The 17,130-nt window shown below is 36.4% G+C and overlaps 1 protein-coding gene across 3 annotated transcripts in view; it reads right to left on the bottom strand.

Moving 5' to 3' along the window:
* The window catches only part of unm_sa1614 (un-named sa1614), a 37,038-nt gene extending 20,166 nt beyond the window's left edge, over positions 1 to 16,872 (bottom strand). For 2 of the 3 annotated variants that reach the window (XM_026275603.1, XM_026275602.1), the window contains exons 1-10: positions 16,521 to 16,872; positions 7,629 to 7,701; positions 7,062 to 7,207; positions 6,680 to 6,754; positions 6,024 to 6,073; positions 5,045 to 5,174; positions 3,410 to 3,495; positions 2,915 to 2,990; positions 1,067 to 1,153; positions 423 to 434 (exon numbers count right to left, since the gene is read on the bottom strand). In XM_026275603.1, the coding sequence (XP_026131388.1) occupies positions 423 to 434; positions 1,067 to 1,153; positions 2,915 to 2,990; positions 3,410 to 3,495; positions 5,045 to 5,174; positions 6,024 to 6,073; positions 6,680 to 6,754; positions 7,062 to 7,207; positions 7,629 to 7,701; positions 16,521 to 16,646 (861 nt within the window). In that variant the 5' untranslated portion in view covers positions 16,647 to 16,872. The remainder of the gene's footprint in view (positions 1 to 422; positions 435 to 1,066; positions 1,154 to 2,914; positions 2,991 to 3,409; positions 3,496 to 5,044; positions 5,175 to 6,023; positions 6,074 to 6,679; positions 6,755 to 7,061; positions 7,208 to 7,628; positions 7,702 to 16,520) is intronic. The other variant, XM_026275604.1, reaches the window with a different exon arrangement.
* Between the last annotated feature and the right edge of the window lie 258 nt (positions 16,873 to 17,130).

Consider the following 17,130-nt stretch of genomic DNA (forward strand, 5'->3'; position numbering starts at 1 on the left):
ATGATGAATGTCACTCATGCAATGAGTTTACATTAAATTAAAAAAGGAATATTTTGGGTTAAATAATATTTAATAGAACATATTTTCAAACCATAACTGACATTTTGTGAAAAATAAATAAATAAATGAAAAATGTTACATAATTACATAATAGTAGTGTAAGAGTCGACAACATGCTGTTGACAGCTTAACATATGCTTAACACAAAATATTCCAAATATCAACAGCTTTCAGAAAATTCAGAAAAAAAAACATTATAATAAGATATACATTTTGCAGCAGAACCTTAGCGATAATATCACAAGCTAAAGTTTTTCAACTATAGAAATGTGAGGTGACAGTTCACAAGCAAGTGTTTACGGTTAATTACAGTTTGATAACATCACATGCTGATTAAAAAAAATATATATATCTTGACTCACTCTTCTGGACTGCTATTTTGTCAGTGGAGCATTTAGAAAAACAATTATGTTAATAGCTGCTCTTCACATTTATTCCAGTCATTTTTTTTAATTATTGTAGAAGATGATTGACAACAACAAATATACATTGATCCCCCTCCACCATAATCCCATTAAATACTTGAATAGGACTAACAAATTACTCCTTAAGACCTTGTCTATTTATTACCCTGACAAATTATATATAACACCATGCACTGCAACATAAAATGTTATTGATTTTCCTGGACTGAATCAATAGTGGTGGGTGAACTCTGAGACAGGAAAAACATAGAGCATAGCAGGGGGTTAAACATACTGCAGTCCTACACAATACACAACTGAAAACAGAGCAGAAGTTTATTGCACTAGACACTGGGAAATAGTCCTTGTGACAACTTACCCCAGTATCCACTATACATATAAGCCTTCAATTACAGTAAACCTTACATTGCAAGATCGTATACAAAGGAAGTGTTAGAAAAACCTGTTTAGAATTTGTAAGCTGAACAACTGGGAGTGTAATAGGTGAAAGTATGCATGAAAAATTTGTGTGAATTCCAAAGCAGGAAAAATGTGTGTGCCGTGGAACGGGAATGAGGTGCAAATAGAGTGTCATTCTTTACCTCTTTGAATTCAGGCAGCACAGCCGGTCTGAGCTGATCTCTGAGAGAACAGAGCTGTCTTTTCTCATCATCCTGCTTATGTTTGATCTATATAAACACACACACACACAGACTTAAATTCCTCCAAACACATCCTACATATCCTCTCCTCCTTGAACACTCCTTCAGCCATGTTTTTTTAAGTGTGATTACTTAGGCTTTGGGTTAAGACTATGGCTCTTTCATGAAGTTGTCTGTTACTCACAACTTTGCTGCAGCTGAAAGAAGGTGTCTGCTTTATCAGCCATAAATTTACTGTTACCAGCTGCTTACAGCTCAGATCTTTCTCTGGTTGTGTCAGTGTGAGGTACACTGGCGAAGGCTGGTAACCTTGATGCGCCGTGATCAAAGCAAACAAAAGCCACTCTGTTGTGGTTCTTTGTGGTCTAGATTGAAAATCTGGGATGTTAACTAAAAGCACCTACATTTTTACCATCAAGAAAATGTGGTTCTGGTTGATTTCTAGCAGCGTTAATTTAGAACTATTTATATAGTATAAATATATATATATATATTTTAAATACATTTTTAGTCATGTGATTTATTTATTTGTATTCCAGTATTATTTAGTTTAGGTTTTATTTTTCATTTCAGCTTTATTAGATTTAACAAAAATGTTGTAACAGTTTTAGTTAACAGAACTTAAAACTGGATGCTTGACAGCTGGTTGAGCTAGGAGATCAGCAGATTAACCAGCTAAACCAGACCAAGAGTCCAACTAGACCAGCTTAATCCACATTAGGATGCATAAAAAAAGTTTTTTTGAGCAGGATTAAATTTTACATCTAAGATTCATTTGGGTTTGTTAAGTAAAAACCAGTAACCCTCTTGGTTACATCACTGTGGGTTTACACATATTAATATGATTGACTTAACTATTTTTAGCCTACAAATTATTGATCTGGGCTGACTATACAAAGCACGTAGTAGGAGATGAAGGGACATTGAGAATGCACTGTGTTAGCTCGAGGGATGATGGGATGCCATAAAGACGCAGAGCAATTGCCCAAAAGTCATTGGCTGCTCAGCATGAGCAATCTACTAACTGAGACTGAGATATATTTGGCTGAGAATGAACAAAGGATGTGAAGGATCCTCAATAATTTTTCATTTAAAAATAAAGACCTTGCTTATGAGCTGGTATATGAAGAAATATTAATACGCCAGGGATCTATATGATAGCATGGACTGAGTGACTGGGACCAATGTCATGCTCATCCTGAGCTTCATTGCTGCAAAGTTGTGTTCTGAATACAGATTAGCTGCTCCACCACATGACCATGCCTCCCATTAACACACACACACACACACACACACACACACACACACACACACACACACACAGGGCTGATCCTGTTTGTCTGAATGGATTTTGAGTACAGGGCCTAATCTATCAAACCGCTTGACAGATGCTATACAGGTTATCTGTCTGAATTATTTAAAGCCAGTTTAGAAATCAACACCTTTTTATGCATTCTGACCTTTCCTCGAGTAAGCCGTTACTCCCTAATTAAAGATAAACGCTCTGCATTTACAATTGAAATGTCAGTTTAGTACAATTATGCTAAATTTAAAAGCTAATGACCTGTCAAGTGCTAAAACTATTTGGACAGTTCTTCCCTATCTCAAACTATAGTCTTAATCACATCGTACTGTAAGAAATGAGCTAAATGGATGGAATCGGCTGGGTAGTTAGTAATAATAATAACTAGATAAAAAAAGACAAACTTCTTTTGTCTGAAATAGTTTGAAGTTTAAAGTAGTTTTAAAGCCTGTGAGATAGATAGATATATGTGCAGAATCACTCACAGCACTCAGCTGTCCTGTAAGGGCATCAATGTACTGCTTGAGTTTTTCTGTTGCAGACAGACACTCCTGAAAGAAACTGACGGGAGAGAGAAATTTTAATTACAAATCCTGCAAAAAAATGTTGTCAATTCTCAAGGAATCTCTATTCCTCTCTCACGCTTTTTTCAGTGGTTTCGCACTCTCTCAAATTCCAGTCACACTCAAAACAGCGTGACAGACTCGAGCGTGGAGGGATGTGACTATAAAGCAAGGCAATCAGTCACACCACGCACACATTTAACACTGATGGAGATGGTGCCAAGCAGGCACAGGTGTGCTGCCCATCCCACAGATTTCTCTTCACACGGTTGACTTTTTTCATTTTGCTATGGTATGGTTCATGACATTGGACAGAATTGTTGGGGACTGAATATCTTGCTTTACAGGGACTTTTTGTCCGAAGTCCATAAAAATGCATGATAATTCCAAAAACTTTTTTTTCTTTCCCAGACTTACTTGCATTGAGAGTGGTAGTGTTTGATGAGGTTCTGTAGCAGGTCTACTCCTTTCTTGGTTTTAATTTCATTCACTTTGATGAGGTACTGTTTATAAGGAAAACGACAAATGAGATTTAAAGAAAATTTAATTTCCATTCAGCAAGGAGACATTATCTCGAAAAAAGGCTTTTTACATTGTTATAAAAATTATCTTTCAAATAATTATATTTAAAAAAACATATGTAACCTTCTATTCATCAAAGAATCCTGAAAAACAGCATAATGGTTTCAAAAAAGAAAAAAAAGAAAAGCAATAATAATAATAATAAAGTAATATATATTTGTTTTTTTCACTCTAAATATGGTATTTTTTTATTTTTTTGTTACCATGGATTTTTTAAAAAGTTCAATGCAAACAGAGTTTAATGCCTAAAAACAGCTGGTAAGAGACTAAAACAAGCTTCTTCCAGGGTCTGTTACATCATAAACCTCTTTAGAGAAGAGGAAGAGAAAACTAGGGGCGCACGTAAAAATCTGTTCATATATGAATCGAGATTCTGTCTTCTAACAATTCTAATGGATTCACAGTTTCAAAACCAATGTGTCTAAAGGAGTGGTTCTCAATCCTGTTCCTCATGTCGCCCTGCTCTCTCTCTCTCTCTCTCTCTCTCTCTCCCTGTCTCATTCAGATTGTCAGATTAGCTCCAACAAACTGTTCCATTTATACACTTATTTTCACATAGCAATGATAAGTGTAATACATGGATGCACGTACGGTTGCTGTGCTGTATTAAAGCTTTAATCAGAATAAAACTGTACGTAAACTGGATGTTCAGACATGCTCGAGGCGATTTAGTCAAGATCAGTGAGAGATTTCCAGTCTTTTGTTGTTTGATTAACATGAATGACAGACGGCAAGAATATTAGACTGCTGTCACTTTAAGAAATGCCCAGGTTCAATATACTGTTACACATGTGTTTTCTTTCTCAGCTGTTTGCTGTCACTTAATACCTAAATTATTGTGCTTATGAGGGTACGTGCAAAGACAGGCATTTTGACACATTCAAGTGTGTGTATTTAACCATTCATAGCCTCTAACCCTCAATGCTCTCAAACTCTATGCACACGTCTTCACACAATGCGCCAGCACACGCAAACAGCGAAATGAGTTCTCTTTCACTGCTGATTGCATTGCAACAGCTTAAAATTACTCGCTTTTGAACTGAAATGCTGAAAAAAGCGCGCAAACAAAGTTTCCGTGGCCACATAGCACAGCAATGTCATTTCTACCATTCTGTCTACCAGAATATCGGCCATCCTTAGATTATTCTTTCATATTCAAACTATAAACTATTGAAAAAAATATTATAACAATAATTTGGTCAAAACTTTTATCCATAATGTAACATTTTGGGTTTATTATTGTTTCATTTTGAAAGCAACAATGTCTTTATAAAATATTGTACACACTATAAATGGGATCATCGTATCCACCCATGCGAGGCATCAAAAAGATAAAAAAGAAAAAACTAGTTTATAACAAAGGTTTGGAATTTAATATATTTATATACAGACGAGCTTATCACACAATTAATCTAACAACATCTGTCATGTTCCTCTATAGAAGCTTACACAAACACAAGCAGATCTTACTTCACACATCTGTAGCTGGAACATTCTGCGTTCTTTCTCCATGTCTTCTGCAATCTCTCCTCCGCTCACCTCTGTACGCACCATTCCATACTGCTTCGCCAGTTCCCTCTTCTCTTTTTCGATTTTAGTGCTGAAGGGGACAGAAATCATATGACTCTGGTCAGTTCTACTATATAGTGAAGTACTACATAATGCACAAATATGGTCCTCATTGGATTCGTGGAAGCACAATACAAAAGTATTATAAGAAAAGTGAAGCGAGACACTACCAAGAATTACAATTAAATGAAAAACTGAAATTACAAGGAGCAAAATAACAATACGGGAAAGAACTAAAAGGATTTCTGGTAATAATGAAAGATTAGTAGATTTGAACTTTATTTAATTAGTTTTTATATTTTTGCTGTGTTAATTTATTTGTGTGGATGAATGTATGTGCTACCTTTGAGTTTCCACCTACAGTTTTTCAGTTTTTTACAGATAAAAAAGTGAATTTCATAATATTAATTATATTTTTACATTATATCCATTTAATATCTGCCAAAAAGGACACATCTCTGGTTTGGTGTTTGGATGAAGCACTTAAGTCCTACTGACATGTACATAAGACTAAAATTACACTAAACAACGCAAACAACCTTGGCTTTGAAAAAAAGTGTGAATAAATATGAGAAAGAGAACAAGTGAGAGTGATGCTACAGAGAATATGTAACATATGAAGCACAAAGAATATAAATCCTACACAGTTTCTAAAATTGGTTGTTGTTTGACACACACACACACAGACTGTCATGACAGAAACCAGGGATAAAATGTTTTATTGTTCTCTTGTTTATTTCAAGGCTTTTGCAATATCTCTTATCTAATGAATCAAAATAAACCACCACATTTTGCGGGTGTCAAAAAAGAGAAAAAAAACCCTGGAAAAAAAAGACTGGAATAAGCCTAGTTTAAAAACAGTCTTATAAAAAGCACTCACAATTTATTCTCATAATCTCTCCATGCCTTGTCAAAAGGCTTTTTCAGGTCCTGACAAGATGAAAACAAGGAGTTAGAATAAAGTCAGTCTTACATCATCTTACAGTAAAAGACAAGAGCATTAAGACAGACAGAGAAGATTTAAGACAAGTCTGTTTTATCTGTCTCATTAAACACTGTGCTTATGGAAATGATCTTTGTAATAGATTTCAACTAGAACACATGCCTTGTTGCCTTCTGGGAAAATATCCTGCACACTTCATCTGTATTTGCATCATATCTACCAGGAACACTTACAAGGCAACATAAGTATCAGAAAGTTGCTGTATGAATGCCATGGAACAAGATGGTAATTATTTACTATAATGGTAAACAGTGGGGTACTATCAAAAAATGTATTTGCAAAAGTAATTTGACTTGATTTCATCAGGCTGAACTAAGCAAATACTTGTGATCTACCCAATTATTTATTTTCTTTAAATATGGATTTCTTCACATTTTTTAAAGTTCATGCTTTGAGCATATTTTGACTTATAATATTTTATTAAATGTAGATAGATTGATTTATCTGCATTCATCTGATGGTAACATTTACAAAGCAAATACAAGAACAATTTAAATTCAAGTGGATCAGTTGTATTGTAGATTTCAACTTACACCTTTGACCTCTTTCAGATCCCCTTTTACCAGCGAGTCCAGGAAGAAGTTGACGTTGTGCAACATGCTCTTCAACTGATAAAAATAGAAATATTAAAATGGAAATTATGAGCTGGCAAAACCAATTTAGACCCAGTTGATGTCAGCATATACTTGCAAACAAGCACATTAAACATTTTTCCCTTTAAAAATCTATTTAACATGAATATGCCAGGAAGGGATAAGGAACTGTGGACAGAGAGACAACCTTTGGCGAGGAAGCTGAGTTGTTTGCAGATAAGGCCTATCTTGTAAGTCCAAACCGTGACTAATACTAAAAACACTCTATGGGATTATACAGAAGCCTAACGGGAAGCCCTCCCCGGAGCTCCATGTGTCTCACCAAGTTCTTCATTGGCGTCAGCAGTTCTTTGGAGAATTCAGCAAACTTATTAAACGCAGAAGCCACTTCCTGTTCTCCATTGTTACGGAAATTCACGGCCAACTTCTCCATGGAATTGATGTAAGACTCCAAATGTAATATGTGGTCTGCAAGAAGATCAGTAACAGAAATTCAGCAAAAACTGTGAAGATATAACTGAGAAAGCATGAGGATTGGGCTAAAAGCACATGACACTAAAAAACAGATAGAGATGTTGACATGTTTGGGTCTCAGAGGGGGCATCTGCCTTCTACTTCATTCATATTCATAGATAGTTGAGCTGGAGGAAATGTTTTGCATACGCTGTCAATCTCAGTAATGAATTAATAGATTCCAAGACTAAATGAATGTTGCTTACAGTCTAATGTGCATGAAATTCAAAAAACAACTACGGCATAGTAAAGACATTTGTGACAAAATGTTGCTAGCACCCGAATAACTGAGAAATTATACCTTTTCAGGTACTTACCGGTAGTCACATATGTAAACACAAATACATCAAATAGTTTCAATGTAATTTCTTGTTACCTTGGCCAGAGATGTGCTTTGCTTTGGCTGCTTTCTTCATTTTCTGCAAGATTGTGCGGTCAGAGTCCAAAGCCTGTAAAAGGAAAGAAAAAAATAAGGGTATCACCAACAATGCATTCATATAAAGATTTTACATGGTGCATTTCAAAAATTTGAATCATGGAAGAGGTTTTTATTTTTTTGTAATTTAATTAAAAAAATCTAACTTTCTTATTTTCTAGATTCACTGCACACAAACTGAAATATTTCAAGAGTTTGTTTGTTTTTATTCTGATGATTATGACTTACAGCTTAGGAAAATAAAAGGTTCAGTATCTCAAAATATTATAATATTTTGACTAGTTTAGAACATGCACCCACAATTATGGGAGCAGGATTAGTGAATATGTAAATTTTAACAATAAAATATCACAAGGTTTTCCCTTTAGCTCATAAAGTAGAGCATGGAAATAGCACTAGTAAGGTCACAGGTTCGATTCCCTAATATACATACAATACTATTCAACAGTCTTGGGTCAGGAAGTTTTCTTCTTTTTTTCTTTTTTGAAAGAAATTAATACTATAATTTAGTAAAAACACATTGTATTGATTAAAAATGACTTAAAATGTAAAAATATATATATTTCTACTTCCAAAATTGGAAATAGAAATTTGATTTTTATTAAGAACTGCTTCTGAAGAGCAAATCATATGGAATATTAGAATGATTTTTGAGGAATCAAGTGAAAGGGAACAAGTAATTTATGCAACAAAAAAAAATTTGCTTTGCCATGACAGGAATTAATTACATTTAAAAAAATATTTCAGACAGACCACTTTGGCAAGTTACTTGAGTTTATTGAACACAATTTATCTTTGGCAGTATGGTTCCTTATGGGGGTTCTTGCTCCCAAATTAACTGAACATACAAGAGCTTAAACATTAACCCCCCAGAACCATCAGCTTGGAAATACATGACAATTATGACACTTAATAAATGTCTTTAAAAGCAAACAGTGGTAATCATGTAGATGTGGCAGTGGGACGTCTATCCTGTAGCTTGATTATGAGGATGAGTGTCTCTCAGTGGACCTCAGTGAGGTCCATGCCAACAGGGACTTGAAAGCCTTAGTGATCTGAAACAAAGAAACGACAACCAGAATGTGCATGGTAATATGCTCATGTTTATAATGGAGAGGGAGGGAGGGTTGCGAGTCATTTGTGCATACTTGTCGAGCAGTAGTGCCACGTATATATGTCTCGTTTCTAATAGGAGAATGGTTGTGATTGGAGCTATTTGACAGTTGACCGCATCAGCTGGTTGCAGCCTATGCCTCCGTGGCCTGACTGAACTAACGCTGCGCTCGATTACAATAGAAAACTTGTTTTACATTAAGAATATTTCACAATATTACAGAATTTGTGATCAGTTAGCCAAAATATAGCCTTCTTTCAAAAACATTAAAAGATCATACCAACCACAAACTCTGAAACTGTACCCTGAATTAGGTTTAAGAAAATCTGCATACATGCTTCAGCCAAATGTATAAATGTAAATGTATTTTCATTCCAGACCACTTCAATTTGTTTAAATCGTGTTGAAATACACACAAACACAAGGAAACACGCATACAGGGACACAAACAGAACTTTTTTAACGATTCCTTACAGAAACACATTTCCTGTTTCAAAAACAACAATTACATGCAATCATGAAATGATTATGAAATAATGAAAGACCCAGAGAGCTTGCCTTCTGAAACTGGACTGCTGAAATTACACCTGCTACATTTTTTATACTAAAATCTAATCTAGCTATTTGAATTATGCAACAATTGAGTTACTGTAAGGCAGCAAGTAGAGCATGAAGTCTGATGGTTGTATCACTAAATAAGCAAGAGCAAACAAGGAAAAATGAATTAACAGCTTCATAGTTGCTTGTTTACAGCCTGCCATCTGAGAGCATGACATTTCTGCGTGTGGTACAGAATAGTAAACTGCAGTGAAGTCTTCAACAGTTTGCCTCATTTAAACCATTTCCACTCACAACAAAAGTGTAGGGATCATGTTGTACAATAAGAGAATATGTGTTGCAATATGGGGCTTTACAAACAAGATCCCTGACTTTATTTCATAGTGTCGCAACCCGCCTGAGTTTGACAGTCTAGTTTCTTCATATCTTTAATAGGAAACAGTATTTCCTGTGGATGTCTGTCCCAATTATCCTTCCCTCCATTCAAGATAAACAGTTTGTTCCTTAGGGTGGAGAATGAAACCCTGCAAAATTTATAACACTTCCCTATAGCTCATATCCCATCAGCATTGCCTTAAACAGAGCCAGAATTTTTAGCCACAGGTTATTTAATCACATTTTTACAAACAGCTAAATCGCCAAAGTCTTATTAGCATCAACACAAAACAGTGCTTTTAATATCCATATCATATACCCATAAACCAATGCAAGAGAGCATGACATTGCACATGTGCTCAATGACAACAGCAATTAAAGGCTGGAATACACTTTGACATGTTATAAAGTCATAGCTATGTGGTCACTTAGCTGCTCTGAGTGTTTACACACTGCCATGTGGTTGCAAGTGTATTCTAGATGGTTGTTAGATGGCCACTTTCACACAGGAGATGAATATGTCGTGTGAAACAGAAGGTGAGATATTTTCTTTTATATTGTGACGTACACCTGAGTGAAATGGATATTCAGTCTATCCATTGGTTGTTGACTGGATTTTGAGATGTTGGTGTTGCAATCAAAAGCTAAATGTTTTTGTGCTAATGTTTTAAGAACATTATTAAAAAGGCTTGATAACTTTGTAAGAACATTCCATTAATGTTACTGGAAGAATGTTTTTTCATAACTTTGAGAGAATCTTATCAGAACATTAGCCAAGGTTCTAAAAACATTCCCTGTTAGCAAGAGACATAAACGCAACCATTAATGATGGCGATGGAAATGTAGCAAATGGGATTGCATAAATGTGTTTCTTTCTGTCTTTATTTATTGTCATTGTTATTATTAACCACGAGATAACATCAGAGCAGCCTACAATGCAAAAGTGCAATAAGAGTCCATAAAGTGCAATACATTCAACAACTTTAAATCAGACAAACAAACAGCAGAGACATAGGGATTATTTTCCATATGAAAATATACTGCAGTTGTGAGATATGGTGTAAATACTGCAGCAATGCATAGTCCAGTTCCCAGCTACATTGCAATTGTGTAGAAAAAGAAGTGTGGTGTATGTGGTGGGCTGGGTTCATATTAAAATAATATACGTTCATCAGTCACACTGCACTGGAATGGAGGCAGACGTTGCAGGCCAGTCTGGTGGTTCTGGCTCTGATGGCCTGGTATCATCTTCCTGATGGAAGCAGGAGGAACAGGTGATGTGCTGGGCGCGACTGATCTCACAGGATGTTGTGAACTCTCAGCAGACCATGGAGCGATCAGGACAGTAAATATGGGTGTCGATCCTAAACACTGACTGCTTTCACTACATTCATGTCCATAACACTGTTTATGTCTGACTGTGTGTTAAATGTAGTAGAGCATTTTCAAAAACTCTACAAAGTAACTATGCAGAAAACTGAGATTAACTAGATTCTTTGTTCTCCTTAGCCCTGAAATCTATTTCCTTTTAAAAAAATAGCTCGTTTCTATGGAGACTTCCTGTTTCAAAGCCGAGGACCTCGGTCTCTGACACTCATGTCTTAACTTGCTGTTTTTATTCTCTAAGGAATCAGGCTTGTCAAATGGCAGCATAAAAGGATTATGAGCAATTAATATTCATTGGTGTCACACATGACAGTGTGAAGAGGAAAATGTAATTCACTGTTATTACAGTAGTTCAAAGAGCCTGTAATGAACTCCTCAAACAGCACGATTAAGAAACACTTTGAGTGTGATCACAAATAATCTGACTTGGCAACCAACACTTATCCCTTATCTATGGTGATCCCAAAATGAAAATGCTTGCATTATTTACTCACCCTCAAACCTGTATGATTTCTTATATTGTGTGGGAAATTAAATTAGAACTTTATTGCAGAAGCTTCTGCATTGATGGGATTCTCAATGCAGGATTTCCAACTCAAGTTTGGACTGTTCCTCACACAAAAACGATCTTAGCGCATGGTCTAAAGTGCACGAAGCAGGTACACTCAGGGCATGTCCGAATCCACTTTTGCTAGTTTAACGATGGGAAAACAGTCGGCGCGCTCGGAAGCATGGTCTAAACCAGGGTTCCTCAAATCTTGTCCTGAAGGTCCAATGTGCTGCAGGGTTTAGCTCCAACCCTGATCAAAGTCACCTGCCTGTGTTTTTTTAATGATCCCAAAGATATTGATTGGTATTGATTAGCATGCTCAGGTGTTTGATTAGGGTTAGACCTAAACTCTCTTAATGAGTAATGGGTGTTTTTTAGGCGTAAAACCAATCACAGCTAATCTCTCATCCCCATTTAAAAGTTGCCATGGTGGGTTTGCTATTTAGGCTACATGATGGAATGTAATTTAACATTTTTTTACATTTTGTGTGCTGATGCACATCTCTTTGTGTAATGAGCAAAGTGTAAGCACACATATTATTAATGCGCTCTTTAAATAACAAATAAAAAATATTGTCTATTGTAAATATTGACTAATACAGTCTATTTTCAGTTCCTCAAAATAGCAATGCGCCAACAATGCGCCTGAACACACCTCTTTTTTAGAACAGCACACCCATGGTTGCACAGATGCATATGCTATTTAAACAACGTGGCGCAGGACGGGAAAATGAGAACTGCGTCGGGCTGAGCTAGCAAAAACACTTGCGCCGTGCCTTGCGCTGCACTGGGCCGGGTGTATGATAGGACCCATAGTGTATAAGTTTTACGGAATAGTTTTATATGCTTTATGTTATGTTCTTTTTGTAGCTTTCTATTGTTTTGCTAAAAGTTCCTTTAAGTTAAGTAAATAGGCAATCACATTAAGAACAGCTCATTTTACATAAAGGATGTTTGACTTTCTCAACTTTAGCCCTTCCAGTCAGCTCTGTTATGTGTACACTGGGCCAATAACAATTCAACCGTGCGGTGGTTCACCTGGAACAGCATTCCATGCTGAAATCCACATTCCCCTGACTAGGCAGAGTGAGAATTCTGTACTCAGCATGGCTAACCTCACTGCTCTTTTGTTCTTTATGGCAGTGATGGTGCCTGGCCCTTTAGATTGGCTTTTGTGTGCATTTAGTGCTATTACGTGAAAATGCTGGTGAAATTCCCTTGATTCAGTTACACTGCCAAAAGAAATTCCATCCCACATTTTAATTAAAATTGTATAATTATTATTTCTTTCTTTTTTCAAAGTTTATTTCTTTTCCTTTGGGTGAAAACAGTGTTTAAATTTATCGAAAAATGTTAATTATTCACCACAACAGAACAGCTTCTGTACTAAAACATAAAAGCCCCAATGCTTCAAGTCAGAAATCCACCATGAGACATGCAATAATAATGTTTTGAGCTTTGAGGCATTTTATAATTGAGGAGCACAACCAGATGTTTATCTCCCTCTTTGTGCTTTATTAAGCAAAGCCCACACAATTCACTCTCTTCACCACTTAACCAAGAAGGCCAGAAGTGAAACTCAAACAATATCACACCACCATGAGTTCACGTTCTTACAGTTATTAACTGTCAACAGCAAGATAAGGTAAAAGGTGACTGGTCATTTTCTCACTGGTATTTGGGATAGCCTGTGAAAATGCAGTCCAGAAGTGCTATGACCACTCACGTGGCAAGGCATGCTTGTTTTGTGTCCACAGTGCTCTAAAGACAGAGAGTGGTCTGAGACAGACACACACACACATCAGAAATAGCATAAAACCCACTCAGATGAAGCTCAGCAGCATGAAGAATGCCTAGCAGGTTTATGATGAAGTCAGCAGATGTTTTACGGTATAAAATAACATGCTGATGCCAATTCCTTTGAAAAGCTGTGACCACAATGGGGCTTTATGACATACTAAAATAAACCAAGTGATAGTTCACCCACATATAACTGTTCTGTCATCATAAACCCACCCTCATATATTTCCAAACTTGCATGAATTTCTTCTAAGGAAATATTGATAACCAAATTGTTTTGGTTACCTCTTACTTCCACTTTAAGGGAGACACACTGAGACACTAAAATACCATATTTGATGTTCCACAGGGGAAAAAAGTCAGACAGGTTTTAATGACATGGCAGTGAATAAACAATGACGTGTTTTCATTGAACTGCATCAAGTCCATAAGAAAATGCATGATATCCATCCATGAAATCACTAGTAAATACATCAAGCTGGCTTTCATAGCATTAAGCACTGCAATAATTGACAGTAATGCATTTAACTGGTCCAAATGGGTTATCAATTCCTTTTACATATTGAATTTATTAAATTACATTTCATTTTTATGATGCACCTGGAAGTATAATTGTTTTTAAACAATATGTTTAAAACTTTTTATTAGTAAACAAAAATACTGAGCGTACTTTTAAGAAACCTGAGGAAAACCCTATAATGCCTTTGTTCATCCTACTCTCCCCAAATGCTCCAGGAATGATGATAATAGTAATATCAGGTGTCTCCATTCTGAACTCTGCATTACTTCATATGAGAAAAACAAGGCATGCACAATAGCCTCGGCTACTCCTACTGGTGCAGCAGATTATCCAAGCACTCCAATTATCTTTCATTATTCCTCTCCGGTGTCTCTGCTAATCCGCAATTGCCTCCATTTCAATTTACTTTCGGCAACATACAATGGGAACACACAAGCACTGTGTTGTGTTGAAGCGAAATAGCTGAATTGTGTATTGGATCATCATCAGAATTGTCCAGAGAAGTCTTTTCAGTTCCAGCTTTGTCATTAAGTCACATGACCTAAACACAGCCTCTATTATAGCATGGGGTTCCCATTATCTCTCTTGAGGTCAGTGCGGATAAGGTGAGATTCAACGTTGAATGAATGGAACAGGTCTTGTACCAAGAGAGCTGATAACATTCATTATTTAAAGGGATAGTTCACCTAAAACATAAAAATGTGTTTGTGTGTGTGTTTTCAATTAGGTCTAGTATTGTTTTACGCTTTTTTAACTTAGATAATGTGGACAGAATACTTCAAAATATATTCGTTTCCGTTCCAAAGAACTGTTTTTTTTTTTTTTTTAGGGTGAATTATCCCTTTAAACAGCAGGATTTACTTCAGTGCCTGTAAATCTGCACTAAGGCAGATTATACAGAGGTGTCCTTCATTAACGAAAGTCTGGTCTGTGAACAGTCTCAAGGTTATGAAGGATGACGATAGTGGTGGCTGACTCTTCAGAAGAAAAACCAGACCACTACTCATTTATACAGCTTTTGTCCTGAACCCCCCTGAGGCTGCGCATGTGCAAGTTTCATTAGATATTAAGGAACCCATCCTGTCACATGAAGCCCAAACAATCAAGCACGTAATGCAGTGCACTGTTCAGTTTGTATGACTATGAATTGTACAGGCCAGGTCATCACCATGGTTACTTTACATTTCACTATGTCACTCTTATTAAAGAAGTCATCATTCAGTTGTTGCCTGACCCGGCTGTATGCCTCAAATTGGCACAACTGTGGGTTTTGAAAACGTAGACCAATGTCCATAAAAATTAGCTTTGTTTTATTAGGAAGAGGATGAAAAATATACAATAGCAAAATAATTACACTGTTTTCAGGTCAAATTCATACAATACATACAAATTAAATAATAAATAAAGTTATGTTTTTAAAGCAAACCAACAAACAATTAATACAAATATATATTTAATTAAAACTTTTTTTTTTTGCTGATCCTGGAACAGCAGCCCTATCAACCAGTCATTCCATCCCTAACCCTAAAATCAGAGGGCAATGATTGGTTCATGGGAAGGTTATTTCAACAACAACAACAACAAAGGATGCTGATCCAGAAACAGACGCTGGTTCCTTAGCTCCAGAAGGTCCATGAATCCAAAATCAGTGTTCAAACAAATAATGCTACCTAGCAGATTATGCTATCAACACAGTATTACTGTAAGGGTAGGTTTATGGTTGGGGTAGGTGTACACGTTAATAAAGCCTTGGACCTTATTAATATCACGCTGGAAACAAAATCGGATAGGTAGTACTTTTCGCTATAGAATTTTGCTACCGTCTGTTTTAATGGGAGGTAGCAAAATCTGTCAGAACACCGGCTTTTGTTTATGCAGCTCAATAAACGCTGGATGAAAGGCACGTGCTCTTGATAATACAGAAGAAGCCAGTATTGACGGAAGAAGAGGGATAGGCTTTAAGAAGCGCGAAATAAAAAGTCAAATATATTACTACAGAAACGGACAGATTGCAAAGTAATCGGTGCAATTTAATGTGCAATAACGACGAGAAAATGTACGTTAACGCGCAAATGAATGTTATCCGTCCTCTTTCAGTTGTATATATGTCACAACACCACATGAAAACGAGAGGATACATGCTATTTAATCATTTGAATTGTGCTGAAAGCCCACTAGTTGTATGAATACAATAATTTTCTATATTTTAATTGAGAATTGAGCTTGAAATCACATGGTTTGTGGTGTTGGAAATAGGCTGCGCTCAGCCCAGTGGATTCAACAAGACAAAGAGCGTCAGTGTCTGTTGCAGTAATGTTTGAAGCAGTGTTCATGGAGAATAATACATGAAAACCAATATGTTCACTGGACTAAGCAGTTCTGCATTGAAACAAAGCAGCGTAAAACAGGATAAAGACAGCTGCTGCTGACGGACAGGACAGAATACCTTCATTTCATTCATAATGTTGTACAACTTAACTGCCAAAGACATAACAAGCGATCATAGCAGATGAAAGCATATTATCATACCTCCTCGATATTGTTGGCGGAATTTCGGCAACTTGTCATTTTGGTGTAGAAGGAAGAGGTGGTGGGAGAGCTGTAATCCTCCAAAGTCTCCGCTATAAACTCGTCCACTGATATGAACTCAGGCATAATGAAACAAAAAATCTAATTAGATATAAAATAAATGTGTCACAGCAAGCCGTTTAAAATCTATAATATTGTCGGTGAGGCAGTTGGTGTCAAGCTGTGTGTAAAGTCACCACAGCATCAAAGTAAAGTGCAGCAGTGTTATGTTTGGCTATAGTGGATAAAAAGCGCATAAAGAGGAAACAGGACGATCTTAGTGTCAGTCTAGCGCTGACTGTTCCATAGTACGCATGCGCAGTTGGTCAATGGGCTCGCTCCACAAAGCACATCATTGGCTGGGGTGGTTAATAACCTTCTGGTGAAACTATTATAAGCATCTACTGTGGTCAGTATATTATCCGGTAGTGGAGATGGCGTTTTCAAGTGCACTCTGAAAAAGAATAAAACCACCATCAGGGGGCAGTTGCATAAACATAGCCACTATCTTAGGACTGTGTCTTATAGTTTGGTCACTGATGCTGCGAAGTTAGCAGTCTAGTAATCAGTT

Source organism: Carassius auratus, chromosome 11 (genome assembly GCF_003368295.1).
Source record: "Carassius auratus strain Wakin chromosome 11, ASM336829v1, whole genome shotgun sequence".
In the NCBI taxonomy this organism is placed as follows: Eukaryota; Metazoa; Chordata; class Actinopteri; order Cypriniformes; family Cyprinidae; genus Carassius; species Carassius auratus.